Below are 19,212 nucleotides of genomic sequence, written 5' to 3'. Positions count from 1 at the left end.
CGTTTACTCGTTTATCGGGTGGTCGCTGCCCTGTTTACACAATGCAATGATCCGGAATGAGCGTTAGTACGAACGCTCGCTATGTAAAACGGCCTATAGGGCACATTCACGCGGGCTTATAGGGCACATTCACGCGGGCTTATAGGGCACATTTACATGTTTTTTGCGCATTTTTCAGGAAAAATGCAAGCCAAAAAGACACTCCTTCGGCATATGTCTGGCCTATGGCAGCGTCCACATCTGGAGCATTTCCCGACATACATCACACATACAAACCTAAAGCAGTGTGAACACGGCCTCAAAACTAACCTATTCCTCCAAAATGGTGGTGTAAGAGGAAGGAACAGAAAACAAATCACATTTATGTGAGACATTGGCACCATGGCGACTAGTCCTATACTGACCAGCATGATGAATCCACAGATAGAAGGTTCTAGACGCCTCCATCATCTTCTAGTCACACCATAGATGAAGATAATACACGGCTCTTATACCCCGAGCCTACTGAGACCTGTAGTCCCACACCCGCTAAACAGAAGTCACCTACACTAGAGAGAACGACGGACACATCGATTTAGGACGCAGGTTCTGAGGATAGAAGTCTTGTTGTCGGCCATTTGCCCCCAGTAATGACGCCGCGTCGTCAGCTGCGGTTACCTGAGGATATTGTGCGCCTCCATACTGCGGTTCTGGTTGCTGGAACACACCACAGCTACACGGAGCGGGGTGGACGGCATTATTACAGTAACCTCAGGGCGCTGAGGTTTCTCCTGAGCTCGACAAAACTCGAAGACGTCGAGGAGAGACGGCTCACACCACAGCCGCTGCTAGTAGATGGCGGCACTTCCGCCTGCTCTCCGACACCACAGGAACTAAAATGGCGCCCGTGTAGGCGGGCGGGGAAGTGACGCAGATAGGACATGTCGCGCACAGCGATGTGTGGGAGTCCGTAGTGAGTCATGGCGTTTATGTTTCGTAATGTTGGAAGGATCCGGGAAATTATTAGGCAATGTGTCCCCCCCGTGTTTTGTTGTTACACCTCTCTGACCAGTTTTTCTGTGGTGATGTAGTTGTGAAACATGTTGGGGGTTGTAGTTTCACAACAGCTTGAGTTGAGTATTGCTACTGCGGTAATGGCGGATACATTGGTTGTCACTTGTAACTTTCTCAGAAACAGCTGGTACTTGTATTTGTGTATGTGATTGGTTTTCCTTAATTTGGATAGGAATGAACAATCGCACAGATCGGATTTTAAGGCAACGTTCACGTCACGTTTTTGGACAACATTTAACGTTAATGCCGGAAAATGCTCCTAACATATACGCTAAAGGCTGACAGTGGTTTCTGTCATCCATAGGCTATTATGAGATCTGTTTAACGTATACATTCCGAAAAGGTCAACATATACGGTTAACAGTCGTCTGTGACGTATGCTGTACAGTGGCGTATGCCACCCATAGGCTCCTATGTTAAGAAAACGTATACCGCACAGTATGTTTTTAACGGGATACTGTTGGATGGAAACAAATACTAGCCTCCCGTTACGCCTATTACGGAAGCCTTTCAGGCCCCACCCGGGGGTGGGGCTTAAAAGGCTTCCGTAGCCGCTGGCAAGATGGCGCCGATTCAGGAACTGAGCCAGCGTCGTCCGCGGTGGATGTCAGCTGTATGTTCAGCTGTAGCTAAATCTACATTTAAAAAAAAAAAAATGTAGATTTTCATTTTCACGGCCTAATTCCAATAATTTCTGCAATAAACCTGTGGGGTCAAAATGCTCGCTATACCCCTAAAAATGAATTTCTGCAAAAAAAATAAATAATAAATTTTGTAAATTTCACCTCTACTTTGCTTTAATTCCTGTGAAACGTCCAAAATGTTAAGAAACTTTCTAAATGCTGTCTTAAACACTTTGAGGGGTGCATGGCGTAAAAAAAGAAAAGAAAAAAATGACAACATTTCTGTTTTTTGGTCACTTTGCCCTACAAAAATTGGAATATAAAGTGATTAAAAAGTTGCATGTATTCAAATCCGGTACCTATAAAAACTATAGCTCGTCTCGCAAAAAACAAGCCCTCATACAGCTCCGTAGACGAAAAAAAATTAAAATGTTATGGCTCTTACAACATGACGACAAGTTGTAAAACATAAAAAAGTGCTATAAATTAGGTATCGCTGGAATCGTACTGATCCGCAGAATGAAGGTAACATGTCATTTATAACGCATGGTCAACGCTGTATAAAATAACTATGGCAGAATTGCTGTTTTTTGGTCACCTTGACTCCCACAAAATAGGATAAAGTGATCAAAAAGTTGCATGAGCCCCACAATGGTACCAATAATAACTACAGCTCGTCCCGCAACAAACCAGCCCTCATACCGCTACGTCTATGAAAAAATAAAATTAGTTAAGGCTCAAATAAGTCAGGAAAGAAAATTATGCAGTAGTGCAGATCAGAGGGGAACATTTCTTCTGTTTTAAGAGGTGAATTATCGAGGCCCCTAAAATTAGGGAACCAGGAAGGGTAGGGCCCAAACATAATCTGATGGAAGCGAGGGTGCCCGTATTATACCAGGACAACACTTCCTAGCAAAATTCGCCAAACTGCAAAGGTGCGGAGTGTGTACCAAAGGCGATAAGAAAGGACGCCATATATCAGTGCGACACCGGCCTGTGCAGAAAGGATTGCTTCACAGCGTAACACACATCTATGGATCATTTTATTGATTTTTTTTTACCTATTGTTCTACCACCTGACTATGCTCCTGATGTACTCTGCCCAGCTTACATGTACCCCCACATTATAAACTGAAACACCAGCAATACTCAAACAAATCTACTACCAAGCAAAATCCACTCTCAAAAAGCCAAATGGTGCTCCATTCTGAACCCTACAGCGTGACCAAACAGCTGTTTACTTCCACAAATATGGCATTGCGGGGTTAATATGCTCACTACACGCCTAGGTGAATACATTGAGGGGTGTAGTTTCCAAAATGGGGGTCACTTATGGGGGATTTCCACTGTTTTGGTCCCTCAGGGGCTTTGCAAATGCGACATAGCGTCCGGAAACAAATCCATCTAAATCTGCACTCCAAAAGCCAAATGGCGCTCCTTCCCTTCTCAACCCTACTGTGTGCCCAAACAGCAGTTTATGACCACAAATGCGGTATTGCCATACTTGGGAGAAATTGCTTTACAAATTTTGGGGTTCTTTTCTCCCTTTATTTGTTGAGAAAAATAACAATTTTGAGCTAAAGCTGCGTCTTATTGAAGATAAAGGTTTTTTTTTTATTTTCACTGCTCAATTTTAATAAAATCTATGAAACACCTGTGGGGGCAAAATGCTCACTACACCCCTAGATGAAATCTTCAAGTGGTGTAGTTTCGTGAATGGAGTCAATTCTGGGGGTTTCCACTGTACTGGTGGTACCTTAGGGGCTTTGCATAATTGACATGGTGTCAAGAAACCAATCCAGAAATCTGTGCTCCAAAAGCCAAATGGTGCGCCTTCCCTTCTGATCCTTGCCGTGTGGCCAAACAGCAGTTTATGACCACATGTGGAGTATGTCCGTACTCCAGAGAAGTTGCTTTACAAATGTTGGGTTCTTTTTTTCCTTTATTTGTTGAGAAAATGAAAAACACTAACACCATTGGGGTCAAAATGCTCACTACACCCCTAGATAAATTCCTCAAGGGGTGTAGTTTCCTAAATGGAGTCACTTTCTGGGCATTTTCACTGTTTTGGTCCCTCGGGGCTTTGCAAATGTGACATGGCCTCCGCAAACCATTCCTGCTAAATTTGAGCTCCAAAAGCCAAATGGAGCTCCTTCCCTTCTAAGCCCTGCTGTGTCCCCAAACAGCCGTTTATGACCACATGTGGGGTATTGTTTTACTCAGGAGAAATTGCTTTACAAATATGGTGGTTCTTTTTCTCCTTTAGTTTTTGTGGAAATTAGAAAAAATTAGCTAAACCTACATTTTCTAGGAAAAAGGTAGATTTTCATTTCACGGCCTACTTCCAATAATTTCTGCAATAAACCTGTGGGGTCAAAATGCTCGCTATACCCCTAGATAATTTCCTTGAGGTGTGTAGTTTCCCAAATGGTGTCACTTTTGGGGGATTTCCACTGTTTTAGCACCGCAAGAGCCCTTCAAACCTGACATGGTGCACAAAATGCATTCTAATAAAAAGAAGGCCCCAAAATCCTCTAGGTGCTCCTTTGCTTCTGAGGCCGGTGCTTCAGTCCATTAGCAAGCAACAGCCACATGTGGGATATTTCTCTAAACTGCAGAACCTGGGCAATAAATATGGAGTTGCTTCTCTGTGCAGTTTTTAAAATGGGGTGACGTATTGGAAGTTTCTAATATATAAGGCCCTCAAAGCCACTTCAAAACTGAACCGGCCCCTGTAAAAATAGCCTTTTGAAATTTTCTTGAAAATGTGAGAAATTGCTGCTACAGTTCTAAGCCTTGTGATATCCTAGAAAAATAAAAGGATGTTAAAAAAAAAAACGTAGACATATGGGGGATGTTAATTAGCAACTATTTGGTGTGGTATGACTGCCTGTCTTACAAGCAGATACATTTAAATTTAGAAAAATGCAAATTTTTTTAATTTTGTTGGTGTTTTTCACAATTAAATACTGAATGTATCGAGCAAATTTTGGCAGTAACATAAAGTCCAATGTGTCACGAGAAAACAATCTCAAAATCACTTATATAGGTAAAAGCATTCCGAAGCTATTACCACATAAAGTGAAACATGTCAGATGTGAAAAATGAGGCTCTTGTCAGGAAGGTCAAAAGTGGCCAAAGCGGGAAGGGGTTAAAGTCAATGGATTAATTAAATTAAAAGTTCAATCGGGTGCCGGTGGTGTCTGTCGTGCAACGAAACCAGCGTTTCCGCTATTTTTGCTCTCTCCTTATCCAACTGAGAATATTTACAGTGTAGAAGTGAGTGATATTGGGGTGCCTCAGCACGGTACGTGATGGGTATATTTCACCATCATTTGGGAACCACTTCATTGCATTTCGCTCTTTGAGCACTAGATGTCAGCAACTTTTTGCAAAGTATAAGTTGCAGCATTTCTGAACATACAGATCATGGCATCTCATAAGGATGAGTTGTAGGATCATCGGTTTCATAATAATAACCGCACAAACATGGTTTATAATATAACACGGGCACTGAACCTTTATATTGTGATGCCTTCTTATTTAGGTGAGTGACGAGTTCACAATCTTATGTGTCCTTTATTTTATACCTGCCTATTATTTCTCTTGCGCTCTATATTTACTATGTACACCTTTGCAGGGCATTTTTTTTAACCCCTTAGTGACCAGCCTATTTTAGGCCTTAATGACCACGCTAGGAATTAAAGAGCTATAACTTTTTGTTATTTTTCTGTCGACATAGCTGTATGAGGACTTTTTTTTGCGTGATTAGTTGTATTTTTTTAATGGCACTATTTTGGGGTACATATAACTTTTATTAAAGAGGCTCTGTCACCAGATTTTGCAGCCCCTATCTGCTATTGCAGCAGATCGGCGCTGCAATGTAGATTACAGTAACGTTTTTATTTTTAAAAAACGAGCATTTTTGGCCAAGTTATGACCATTTTCGTATTTATGCAAATGAGGCTTGCAAAAGTACAACTGGGCGTGTTGAAAAGTAAAAGTACAACTGGGCGTGTATTATGTGCGTACATCGGGGCGTGTTTACTACTTTTACTAGCTGGGCTTTCTGATGAGAAGTATCATCCACTTCTCTTCAGAACGCCCAGCTTCTGGCAGTGCAGATCTGTGACGTCACTCACAGGTCCTGCATCGTGACGGCCACATCGGCACCAGAGGCTACAGCTGATTCTGCAGCAGCATCAGCATTTGCAGGTAAGTAGCTACATCGACTTACCTGCAAACGCCGATGCTGCTGCAGAATCATCTGTAGCCTCTGGTGCCGACATGATGCAGGACCTGTGAGTGACGTCACAGCGTGATCTCTGGAGAACACGGCTGTGTCTGCACTGCCAGAAGCTGGGCGTTCTGAAGAGAAGTGGATGATACTTCTATACACAACGCCCAGCTAGTAAAAGTAGTAAACACGCCCCGATGTACGCACATAATACACGCCCACTTGGACTTTTACTTTTCAACACGCCCAGTTGTACTTTTGCAAGCCTCATTTGCATAAATACGAAAATGGTTATAACTTGGCCAAAAATGCTCGTTTTTTAAAAATAAAAACGTTACTGTAATCTACATTGCAGCGCCGATCTGCTGCAATAGCAGATAGGGGCTGCAAAATCTGGTGACAGAGCCTCTTTAACTTTTTTGGGGGGAAATAGAAAAATAAACAGCAATTCCACCATTGTTCTATGCATTTTAAATGTACGCGGTTCACTGTGCGGCGTAAATAACATGTTACCTTTAATCTATGTGTCGGTACGATTACGGCGATACCACATATGTATAGCTTTTTTTTATGTTTTACTACTTTTGCACAATAAAACAACGTTTGAACTAAAGTTATTTGTTTTTGAATCGTCAGTTTCTAAGAGCCATAACTTTTAAATTTTTTCGTCAATGTAGTGATATGTGGGCTTTTTTTTTGCGGCACGAGACGTAGTTTACATTGGTACTTTTTTGATTAACTTTTATTATTACTTTCTTTGGGGGACAATGGAAAAGAATATAAATTGCGCCATAGTTTTTTTTACGGCATTCACCTTGCGGCTTAAATTACATGTTAACTTTATTGTTTGGGTCATTACGGTCGCGGTGATACCATATATGTGTATTTTTATTTATGTTTTACACTTTTACTAAATAAAACCACTTTTTTTTTCGTTTTTTACTGTAATCTACTTATTTGTTTAGTCCCACTAGGGGACTTCACTATTCGATCTCTTGATCGCAGATATAATGCTTTGGTATACTTAGTATACCAGAGCATTATTGCCCATCAGTGTAAAACTGACAGGCAATGGATTAGGCCATGGCTCTGGCACGACCTAATAGGCATGTAGCCATGGCAGGCCTAGGGGACCTTTGTTAGGCCCCTGGCTGCCATGGCACCCCATCGGAATCCCGCGATTGCATTTAAAGGCCGCCGATAGGTAAGACAGGGAGCTCCCTCCCTCCGTAAACAACTTAAATGCTGCGGACGCTCTGTCAAAGTACCAGAACAATGAAAATACAGGAATCGCCGGGTTTGATAAACGACAGAGAATACCTGCGCACGACGGAACCAATTGACTTTAATGGGTTCTGTTGGCTTTTCGTCAGGGTGTCCGTGGTTTTACCGGAAACATGCTGCACTTTTGTTTCCTGAATTTTCGGTCAGATCTGAGATGGAGGCCCCTAACGGAGCCGCCCAACGGAGATGTGAACCAAGGCCTTAGGCTATGTTCACATGTCGTTTTGGCCCTACGTTTAGCGTGCACTTTGTGGAAGCTCTCTAAAAACGCAGCAAAATGCTGTGTGTGAATCCAGCCTAAAGATAACTGAACTTCTACGTACCCGGTCGGTCCCACCATATCCCAAAGTCTGCTGTTGGGTCAGAGAAGGATTGGGCATGTTGGATTCTCTTTGATGCCCTCGTCTAGTAGCATCTTATTCACCTCTCCCCAATGATATAAACATAATCGGCCGATCTGAGTATGAATATTTTTTGGGCAGTTGTAACAGATAGATGTCTAGTGTGTATGTGGCTTTTTGTCGCCAGCATTTTATTATGTTGTCTATGAGCGGCTTGCACTGTTTGTGTGCGCTCCCCAACTCCGAATCCTTTTGAGGGGTCTCCTGGCTTCTTCCATCTGTGCAGACATTTATAGGAGCCCATGATATATAAGCACAAATATGCCTGTATTCTGGAGCAGAATCACCATCCACGTCACGTTTGACATCCTATCTGGCTTGAATAGTATCAGAAGGACATGTATGTGTGAACATAGACATGGAGTCCTAGGCAAATGCACCGTTTACTCCATAGCAGGGGCCTGAGATTCATTATATGTAAACTTTTAAAGTAGATTCGTTTTATATGTAAATAGGAAAATGGTGTTTAAGGTGGACAGTATATACGCTTGAAATGCATTTATCTGTATATTGGTGTTAGAGTTCCCCCTGAGACTGAGCATGTATCCTATATTGAGATATCCTATATGTTGTAGGAATTGTTAATCCCAATTAAAATGAGCATGGTACATCTATCGCAGATGCCAACAGAACAGCCCAGTCTGTTACGCCCCATGCACACGACCGTGGAATTCATCCATAATTACGGACCCATTAATTTCTATTGACCACAGACACATTCCTGTATATTAACGGGAAGGTGTCCGTGCCGTAAAAAGGCTCCGCAAAACATAGGACATGTCCTATTTTTTGCTTTTTACGGACCGTGCTCCCAAACTGCCAGCGGCCGGCCGTGCCCATAATCTCGGATCGTGATTACGGGTACGGTCGTGTGCAGGGGGCCTTAGGCCATGTTCCAGGAATCTTCAGCCAAGTACAATATAATGCATATGAATGGGGTTAAGAAGACCATCCACATGCGGCAGTAAAAATCCATGCAGATTTCATTATCTACAGCATGCTCAGATTTTTTCTGAATTTTCCTGTGCAGAGGGTGGAATATACATCCTAATACGCTGCATGATCCACATGTTGCAGATTTCAGGCAATACTCCGTAGCAAAAAAATTACTTCTGTGGTGTGCGTGTTCATGGCCTTAGGAATACCAGCAATATGTCACATGTTATATTGTTATGGCATTACCTGCTATGAGATATTTTTTTTTAGGTGATCCACTACAAATGACCATATGCATCATGTGTCTACAGTCCTAATAGTTAGGCTTGGAACTTTGAAGTGACCCTAAGCAGAGAACAGGTCTCTGTGACGATGAGCTGACCACAGCGGATCCTGCTGCCCGGACCACTGTGAGCAGCTGTTGAGACATCGTTCACTACAGGGGAAATTAAGGCAATGGGCCGTCTGCGTCATGCACTGATGAGATGGGGCATTCAGAGAGAGAGACTCTTTTCATAGTGGCTTTGGCTAATAGAGGGTAGCCCCATGCGAGGGACTCCCCTTTAACACTGTAACACCGGCGGTCCCCGCCGCCAGGTCTCGTACCTTCTCAGGCGCTCTGTCCCTTCTTCAGGACGCCGGCGTCGTGACTGTGTTCCCTGCTCGCAGCCGCACTGTTCCTAGTGCGCGCTCACTGGCCTCCTCTTAAAAGGGCCAGTGCGTGCAAAGTTCAACAGTGTCTCACCGATCCCTGTTGCCCCCCAGGACTATCCACCAGGTGCCTGAACAATATTGGAACAACCTAGTGTTTTCCAGCGAAAGGTCCTTTATGCATCTGATCCTGTCTGCTATTGCTATCAGCCTGTATCCTGTCTGCTATTGCTAGCAGTTATCAGCCTGTATCCAGTTATCGATTACCAACCTGTATCCATTCGCTGTTGCTTTCTGTGGTCAGCCTGTATCCAGTCCGCTGTTGGGATCAGTTATCTGCTAGTGTAGAGCTACCTGCCTTGTCCATCCACCTGGCTGTGTCCAGCTATCTTCTATCCACCTGTGACCAGCGACTCGCTGTCAGCTTCCATGCTCAAGGTACCATGTGCCTGTGTCTTGCCTGTTTGGCCAGTAGCTACTCTGCCGGGACCACCTCAAGATGTAGCGACCTGGTAGCCTCTCAGTAGCGAAGACCAGATTCCTGTATAGGGGTTGAAGCGTGAAGACCGGGGAGGCTACTTAGTCAACGCACCTAGAGGTGGCCCTAAGCCAAGCCGGTGGTGTAGCCCAGTGGGTCCACAAACCTGCTGGTCGTAACAATTACATCCATATGCCCCCCCACTGTGTGTTTAGTCTTGTATTATAGCAAAATAACTGAAACGAGTCGAGTCTGGACTCCCCATCCGTATGCCAGTTTGAAATGCCAGTCACATAAGAAGTAGCCTTTACTTTCAGGTATAATAATAGATCACAGGGAAAAAAAATCTGAAACAAAAACACCTGTTTTGTGAAGAAACAGAAAAACCCATCAAACAATTCTGACATTTCCCGGCCCCCTCTATCTTTAAAAACGTAAGATTATACAGCTCTGGCAGACAAGCACGTGACACCAGTAAGACCGCTGATGGGAAAAGAAGTATTTTCTCTTGATTTTTTTTTTTTTTAAATTAGAAATTTCACTTCGGCTGGGTTCACATTTGGTGTGGGTTTAACATGTGTTTCTTTGTTGATGATCGTTAATCAACCCAAAAAAAAAAAAATGCATGTTAAAAACCGCAAGAAAAATGCACAGTGTGTACGCAGCCTTACAGTATCTTATGTGACAAATGATTTTGACCGAATTAAAATCTTTACTTTTTCCTTGTGGTAATTGAAGTTTGTTTATAGTTAATGCAGGAAAAATGTAATTTAAGGCTCAGGTTTTTCAAGTGTGACTCCAGACATGAATTGATATCGCAGCTTTAACAAAAGTTAGGTTCATCCTCCATTGTCTGAAAAAGTTGCTCAATCTAAAGGTGCCCATACACAGAGGAATGTTGTCAGAACCCACTGATTTTGGCAGGACTGGTCAACTATCCAATATGTATAGGGATGTCCCCATCCTACACCCGCATGTTCAGTTCCTTTGTTCCCACAGAAGATAAGCCGCTACCAGAAGTGTCTGCTGGCGGCTTATACCCCTCTTCCCATTGAAAGCAAGTGGGAAAAAACTCTTCCTGTGTTTCCATCTCTGACCTACCATTGACATAAATGGGAGTCCAAGAAAACGGTTTCCTGTGGCGCTCAATGGCCGTGGCAGAAAAACGCGGCAAAGAAAGTGCAGGCAGGTCCTAAAGGAATTTTGAGGCAGATATTTCTGCCTTCAATAAACTCTGTGTGAACTAGCCCCATGCACACAAACTTATTTTTGTGGTTTCCACGGTCCGTGCATGGCCCAGGAGCCTGGACCGCAAAAAGAACGGACATGTCTTATTACAGCCGTGTTTTGCGGTCCAGACTCATAGAAATTAATGCACGCGGCCATGTGCACGGCCCGCAATTTGCGGGCCGTCCGTGGATGACACTTGAAGATCACAGCCATGCACATGGCTGCGGTCGTGTGCATATGAGTCCTTAGACTCCTGACTGTGTGGCAGATTTATAAGTGAACGGCCAACCATGTAATAAATGGATAGGCCAGGTTTACAAAAGCCGCTATCTGAGTGGGGAACAGCCTCCTGTTATGTCCATCTGCCCTAATAGGGCATATAGAAAGGGGTGTATTTGTGAGAAATCCCCTTAGGGCATGCCCAGACGTGGCGGAGTTCTTCCGCCACTGTCCGCATCAATGCCGCACAGAATCTGCGTTGCAGATTCTGTTGCGGCTTTGCCTAAAATGGGCATTAAATTGATGCGGACTGGCCGTTGCGTATTCAGGTGAAGAGGGCTTCCCTTCTCTCTATGAGTGCAGGATAGGGAGAAGGGACAGCCCTTTCCCTAGTAAAAGTAAAAAGAAATTCATACTTAGCCGGCCGTTGCCTTGGTGACGCGTCCCTCTTTCGGCATCCAACCCGACCTCCCTGGATGACGCGGCAGTCCATGTGACCGCTGCAGCCTGTGATTGGCCTGTGATTGGCTGCAGCCGTCACTTGGACTGAAACATCATCCTGGGAATCCGGACTGGAGGAAGAAGCAGGGAGTTCTCGGTAAGTATGAACTTCTATTTTTTTTTACAGGTTGATGGATATTGTGATCGGTAGCCACTGTCCAGGGTGCAGAAACAGTTACTGCCGATCGCTTAACTCTTTCAGCACCCTGGACAGTGACTATTTACTGACGTCGCCTAGCAACGCTCCCGTAATTACGGGTGCACACACGTAGTCACCCGTAATTACGGGAGCCCCATTGACTTCCTCAGTCTGGCTGTAGACCTAGAAATACATAGGTCCAGCCAGAATGAAGAAATGTCATGGTAGTAAAACCAATACGCTCCACAGCACACATAACATCTGCGGACTTCATTGCGGAATTTTGACTCTCCATTGAAGTCAATGGAGAAATTCCGCAATCAGTCCGCAACAAGTCCGCTACACGTCCGCAACAACCAGTGTATGCTGCGGACACAAAATTCCAAATTCCGCACCGCAGCCTATGCTCCGCAGCGGAATTGTCCGCAACGTGTAAACGTACCCAACTAAAAAGCTGTGGAAGGCAATGGAGAAACGTGTACGCTGCGGATTTCCGCTGCGGACTGTCCGCAGCGGAATTCCAGAGCAATTCCGCCACGTGTGGTCATGCCCTAAAAGGTTTTTTTTCCAATCTAAGACATTTATGGCATATCCACAGGGAGCTATAAATGTCTGATAGACGAGGGTCCCAGCTCTGGGACCTGCACCTATGTTGAGAACGGGGGTCACTGTCTGGAGAGGTGGCCACGCATGTCAGGGGACCCCTGTTCTCACCAAGTGGATATGCCTAAATATCTTCTGTGGGAATAACCCTTTAAGGCTCCTTGCCTTTATACTTTCGACATAGCATGTTCTATCTATTTTAGTTTTGTTCATTTTGCAATTTAGAAAAACCATGGCATAAAAATGTAAAATAAACTGGAATACAGATTACTATAAGAGCAGTTCGTGAAACTTTTTTCTGCTCTTTATTAGAATATATGTATCTTATCAGGAGGATTCAAGGTCACACCATTGTCATCCTTGCATAATTTGTATTTATCACTTCATTATTATTTTACATCTGCTTTTTGGAGATTGATGGTTATGATGATGTATCCCTATAGATGGTTTTATATTCTTCACAATGTGGTGGCTTGCACTTTGCTTGTGTGTAAAATCACAGTAAATGTCAATTTCATAAATTCCCGGTCTCTAATAGGAATAGATGTTATTTATTATTATCTAATTCTAAAATGACAGATTAACCTATCCCTACTTTAATTGTGCCATTTAAGAATAATTAGTTTTCTGACCTGGTAGAGAATTGAATTTATACAAAATAGATTGGAGACCACTGGGGTCATCTAGTGACCAGCGACATTTAAACCTGATGAAAGCGAATCATTCTTCTAGACGTTTTTTAATTGTGCTTCCATTAAACGGTCCATTTGTCTGATTTTATTACCCTGCTACAATCTATTAATTTATTGTTTCAATCCTACAATACTGTAACGTGTGTGAACCCAGCCTTAGGTTAAAGCCATACGTAGTGGCTGCCGTTTAGCAGAGGTGCGGCTGCCATGCATCGGCAAAACCACAACAGCATTCTTTTTTTTTTTTTTTTCACAAATCGGTGGTTTTCAGAGTCTTGGTAATGTCTGTGCAAGTAAACATCAGTTTCTTTCTGCAGAAACGGCGTGAACATTAACAAGCGCTCGGAAACTGCGCCAATTTGTAATAAAGCCGCACGTCAGCATGGTTTTTGGCCAAACGGCAACCGCTACACGTGTCCTCAGACTAAATGTTAACAAGAATGTTTCCATTCATTGACAGCAAGCAGAGATTTTGTAAACGATGAGGAATTGAAACACAAAATATATTTTTATAAAGTTGCAGAACTTATTGCAGAAATAACCCTCCGGTCATAGCCACAAAGTAGGACTTTTCGTATAGAGGGGGCTTATTTACTGGTATTAAATTCAATTACAGCGGCTCCGTCATCAGATTATGCTGCCCTATGTAAGGCCGGCATAGTATGGGGACAGGTCCAGCTCTCTATGATTTACAGGGATCTCCTTATATGTCTCTGATTCTTGATGATTTGGCGTTATCGTTTATCACATGTTCACGTTACGTGTTACTATTTACATGGTAGAAGTCTAGAAACTACCATCTATTCCGTCCTTTTTTTTTTTATGTCTGGTATGATTTCCATTGAGAGATGGCTAAAATGGTATGAATTTCAATTATTCTATTAGAGATGCCCGCAGCATCACAGCTGCCTGTACATTGCTTGAATACATTATCAAAGTACAGTAATCTGGAACATAACACTGTAAAAACCATATTATACGCTGTGTTATATGGCTTGTGCAATAAGGAGATTTAAAGGGAAGTGCGATCTTTAATATTAGCTATGCAGTAAAAAAAATGTAAGCATTTTTGTACCGTATATTTATTACCTCTACTGTGATTTGTAAATTATCATTCTTTATTACTCTGTACAACTTGGTAAAAGTCTCCTAGCTACCTAAAAAACAGTCAGCAAGCTGCCATTAAGTGTGCCCAATAACGCAGTGACTGTGCTGCGGCAGATGCCACACTTTTGCAAAGCCGTTTTCAAAAGCACAATCTGTACAGGTGAAGCACACGGGCTTTGTTACGTAAACCACTTCTACACTTTGGCTGCACAATTTCTTCAGGTGGAACAAGTTCTTTCTAAAACCACATCGCAAATCTGCGGCAATCCATGGTAAAACGCGAGCGGTAATTGTCCGAGGCAAAAAGATAGTGACTTTCGGCACGTATAAATCACCATTGGTGAGTTGAGGTGCTGCGTGTTTTAAGGTACACGGGCCATAATTAGAATAAATAAGATCCATCAACAACAGTCAGCCTTCACAGCTGGACACAATTAGGTAGTGTACTAAATAGATTGACAGATCCGCAAGTAGCAGCTTGTTGATGGTTTCCAGAAAAGAAAGAAACTGAATAATGGAAGCAGAAAAAAAGGTAATGAATATATTACAAAGACGATGATGCAGAGTCCGCATTTGGTGACTATATGGACGGTGTTCATTAAAGGTGGAGCGTCCGTTCAATAAACACAAAATCACGAATGGGTTTCCATATCATAATAATATTGTTACTAATTTTATTTATCTTTATCATTTTCAAGGTTGTTTGTAGGATCTACATATGTCTAAAAGGCAATTTCCTACCAAGTTATTGCTCTGCACTGCAAGTATTTCACAAGATCTATATATATATAATGTGTTGTGTGCAGAATAATACCTTATGTATGGGTTTAATGGTACATATAAAAAAAAAATAACTAATATATCTGTTTTTCCTTTAAGGCTATATGTGGTCCTGAATACTTGTGTCGTACGGAGCCATGTGAGTGACCCAGTGAGTAGGACGTATCTTATTATACTACATCTGACCTTTCTACACACATATATTAGGGCAATACCTATGTCACAATGTGTACTGTGCGGTGTTAAAGCTCCTTGATACTATAGACAAACAACATTTATCATTAAAACTTTGAGTTACTGAAAAGCTATGAGTCCTAGTATACTTCAGACACATATATATCTATAAACGTATCCTGTATGTATGTGTATATATATATATATACCCTGTGCTATCTATCATGTTACACAGTGAGCACCCGACCAGCAATAAACATCCACACACTGTATAAAGCTATCTGTTAATATTATGACATTGTGCAAAATATATAATACTCTTATACTTAAATCAAACTATTCTGAACATTAGAAACCTACATTATAACAAAGACGTCCTTTTAAATGAGGTCAGACCACAGTTTAAATAATGTTATATTAATATAGTCTTAAAAAACATGTATGGGGGGAGGGTCATATACTTTTTCGTTCATCTCATTGGTCTTCTTGCATTGTAATCCTTGATAATGCGCAGAAGCGGTGCATTATATCTATTTGGCCTTACACAGAACACGTTTTCAGATTAATCCACCATTTGGAAGATAATTCAATGCGGTAAATGTGCAAACAATCTGGCTCCATTGACCAAAAATAAAGAAATTATCTTCTCACTTGCTGGAATATCACCTTTAGACAAGGTCATTTGTGACAGGTGTCATCAGGTCACGCAATTGATTTTCCATTACAGTTCACATCAAAATAATTTCTGCTACAAACCAACAAAACAGACAGGCAATGGCTAGAAAGCCGCACAACTCACAAGAAAATATCGCCTCATTGTGTCCTATTGCAATCATGTCGGCTGTGGGAAAGTACAAAATCATTGTGCAATAAGATTTCACATGTGCGGCCAGTCTAAACATGAACAGCTCGACCCCCCCAGACTCATACATTTGCAAGATACGCAACCTGCGCTGTGGCAGCTATTGTGGAACTACAAGTCAAAGAGCGGCTGGACGTGCTGGAAATTGTAGTTCTAGAACAGCTGGCAAGCCTGTGGTGGTAAAGATACCCTTGTTTGCCACATAGTACAGTCTTTTATGTATAGAATTTCCTAACTTCACAGTGATGTCCCCATTTTGCAGTCCTTCTCATAGTAGTGAATCTGAACATCGATGTTGGCCCATCAAATTGTAATCTTTCGTAGATTAAACACGTGTCTTTTCACAAACCTACAGACATTGAAATATCATGGTCCCCTCTTAGTAGAAGGGTGCATAAAGTTGGGGTGCATAAGATTTTCTGTAATGTAGGCCACTAAGAGGCAGATGATGACCAGCATCACACATATAGACCCCCCTACAGCAGTCATGGCAATGACAATATCTTGCATCCCCACAGGCTCCACACTAAAGTCCACACATTCTTCCATAGGCGTTTTGTTAGTGAAGAGGGTCTGCAGGCAGATTTTATACCTGACGTTGTCATGTACGTTGGTTAGGAGGTAGTCTCTACAGTTCATGCCCAGCTGGACAGTATCACACTGGAAACGAGTAAAAGTGCCATTCCAAGAGCAGTTGATAAAAAACCCTTTCAGGTCAGGAAGATATGGAGCTGGCGGCTGCCATTGTAGGAGGACGCTGCTGTTTCTTAACACGTTGGCCAACAAAGACCTCCCTGACTTGTACAGAATGCATTCTCTTTGGTCACAGCGGAAGTCGCTATCCATGGTCCTGAAACAGATGCTCTTCTTGTAGTTCTCCTGCCCCTCACTAAACACTTTGTAGGGGCAAATAGATTCATTTGGCTGTAAGTTACTCTGCTTGGTATGTCTAGTTATATTTACCGAGGTAGCTCCTCTTTTATGGCGTTGAAATAGTGTAGATGCTGGAGATGAAGACCCCAACCCAGAAGAAGATGATGAGCTGCTCCTCAGCATCGGATGTCCATGTGCTCTTTGCCAGCCCCCCAAAGCAGCCACGGGTCTCCATTCAAAGAGGCAAAGAAGCAGCAAAGACTGGAAGGTCCCATAATATAAATTGATCATGGTGACTAATGGTAGCCCACTGCATCCAAGGCATACAGTAGTCCAGTAATACAAGCCAGACAGTGATTACACAGGGTCTTAATGTTCTTATAAAGGAAGGTCACTTTTCATGGATGATGCACGGGTAGATTTCAATAATACGTAGCTGCAGCAGTATCTCCATCTCCTACAAGCTGGGGCATCTTCCTACAGCCATGAATTGGGGGCAAAATCCGGCTGCCGGTGTCTAGCGCTGCATGTCTCTCTGATGAGCCTTTGCCAATACACTGTAGCGGCCACGTTGTGGACATATTAACTTGAAATAGGTCTGAATCTCCTCTTGATGTCGGTTACAAGCAGCGTTTTCTGTGCAGCCTCCTCCTGATCACCAATAGAAATGCAGTAGGTCTTAACCCATGCTTAGCCTGCCTGCAGCACTATACACTATCCACAATACTGTAAAGCTGTCAAGACACTGGGATCTGGGAACTAAAACACCTATTTATTTCTAATTAACCTGTGTGTAATCCAGACCAGGGTGCGGGTGGAAGAGAAGCTGCAAGACAATCGATCGCTTCCTGCTCCGGATACCCTTAATGATGAACTGCAATTTGATTGCAAAAAGATCCTCTGTCAAGGAGTAAAGAAGATAGTGACCCTTGGGATAATATTGCCATTATTACAGACTGCTATAACAGTCCTTCCATTTTATTAATGTAGGTCTAGTAGAAAGAAATAATCCTATTACGATTAAAAATCTCATTCGATATCCTGGGAATTGGATTCCTGTTTTAAATCCGTTTATGTGCAGACTGATTTTTAGGGGGTAGTTTAAATATTATGCATAAAATTTACCCCTACAGTCTACCTGTGGCTGGGTTGACATGTCGTACTTGTGACGTCTTGGCTTTGTGACGTATTAGTTTATTAGATCTGAACTATAGGTAAAAGCAGGGGATATATTGTCAGTATCTTCTTTTTTTACTTATGCAAAGTGAAATTCGGTATGAAATATTTGAGCACACAAAGATCTAAATTCTTTCTACAAGCCACTGATTCTGGGGGGGGGGGGGGAGATTGTTTGTTCTACATGTGGTCCTTCATAGATGTGGAATATATCCATAGATACAGTATATATATTCTGTCCATACGGAAAAGCACATGAACACAAACTAAAAGTGTGTTGAGAATTTAAGGCAGCTTTCTTTGGCTCCTATCTGATGGCAGCATAGGATAGAGGGGGAGACACTGAGGTCTGGAATATATCGTTTTCTATCCTTTGCAACCGTATTTCCTTATAAAAAAAAAAACTTATTAAATGCTGTCGGACTTGTCGTGAGCTTGAGTCCTGCTTCCCCCGCCCACTCAGAGTGATTGACAACTTTTCTTGTATGAGTTTGTGCACAGGAAGAGCTGTCAATCGTTCTGTGTGGGCGGGGTTACAGGAACAGAATGGAGAGAGATGGGCGCATAAAAGGCCATGCCCGAAATCGACGGCCGCCTCACCAAGTGGGTCGGGTGACTCCCGTTCTTTATAAAGGTGCGGGTCCCAGAGATGAAACCTGCATCTATAAGAAATGTATTTATTAATTCCTTTGGATATGCTATAAATGTCATAGATGGGAATAATCGTTTAATTCCTTCCTGACCCCTGATTCCACATAATAATTTTTTTTTTGTCTGTCTCCAAAGTGCCCCTGTTCCTCCACTATGATCACTGTTCGTTTTGGTGCCCAATAAGTAAATGACTAAATAATTAACAATTTAGCGGTTTTCACAGCCAAATGTCTAAGGGGTGTATACCTGAGCCGCTCGGTCACTGTCCAATCAGTGTGGACCGTGACCGATCGGCTCCAGCAGTGTGATCTCACAAGAATACATTACCTTCTTCTAGCAGCCTCTGTACCTTTTGGGAGATCTGCGACTCCTCTGCACTACCTTTTGATAGCAGCACAGAGCAGATCAAGGTGCCGGGTCAGATGCCAGAAGCAGCTGCAAAGAGTCCCGGCTCCTGTATCCCCTCTCCGGTTGGTTCTGCTTGCTGCTGGCTGTGTCTGTCCCGCTGCCTGCATCCCTTCTGCGCTGCCTTCTGATGCGGA

The 19,212-nt window shown here is 42.8% G+C and overlaps 2 protein-coding genes and 1 long non-coding RNA gene across 3 annotated transcripts in view; 1 reads left to right on the top strand and 2 right to left on the bottom strand.

Moving 5' to 3' along the window:
* Window positions 1-886, bottom strand: part of SSU72 (SSU72 homolog, RNA polymerase II CTD phosphatase) — a 50,620-nt gene extending 49,734 nt beyond the window's left edge. Inside the window, exon 1 of the mRNA XM_075839604.1 lies at window positions 658-886. Coding sequence (XP_075695719.1) covers window positions 658-737 — 80 coding nt within the window. The 5' untranslated portion in view covers window positions 738-886. The remainder of the gene's footprint in view (window positions 1-657) is intronic.
* LOC142661903 (uncharacterized) lies at window positions 298-17,996 on the top strand. Its single transcript, XR_012850838.1, has 3 exons — window positions 298-952; window positions 15,034-15,085; window positions 17,646-17,996. It is a non-coding gene; the product is annotated as an uncharacterized LOC142661903 (long non-coding RNA).
* FNDC10 (fibronectin type III domain containing 10) lies at window positions 14,798-17,952 on the bottom strand. The gene has a single exon (XM_075839603.1). The coding sequence runs from the start codon at window positions 17,132-17,134 to the stop codon at window positions 16,337-16,339; it is 798 nt and encodes a 265-aa protein (XP_075695718.1). The 5' UTR covers window positions 17,135-17,952; the 3' UTR covers window positions 14,798-16,336.
* Window positions 17,997-19,212: the final 1,216 nt, after the last annotated feature.

The sequence above is a fragment of the Rhinoderma darwinii genome, chromosome 10, assembly GCF_050947455.1.
Source record: "Rhinoderma darwinii isolate aRhiDar2 chromosome 10, aRhiDar2.hap1, whole genome shotgun sequence".
Lineage (NCBI taxonomy): Eukaryota > Metazoa > Chordata > Amphibia > Anura > Rhinodermatidae > Rhinoderma > Rhinoderma darwinii.
The sequence above is the reverse complement of the archived record's forward strand: the minus strand, read 5'-3'. Positions and strand labels throughout refer to the sequence as shown.

What these genes read in the sequence shown, in the direction of transcription:
- FNDC10 (XM_075839603.1), bottom strand. Translation starts at nt 17,134, where the DNA reads ATGATCAATTTATATTATGGGACCTTCCAGTCTTTGCTGCTTCTTTGC.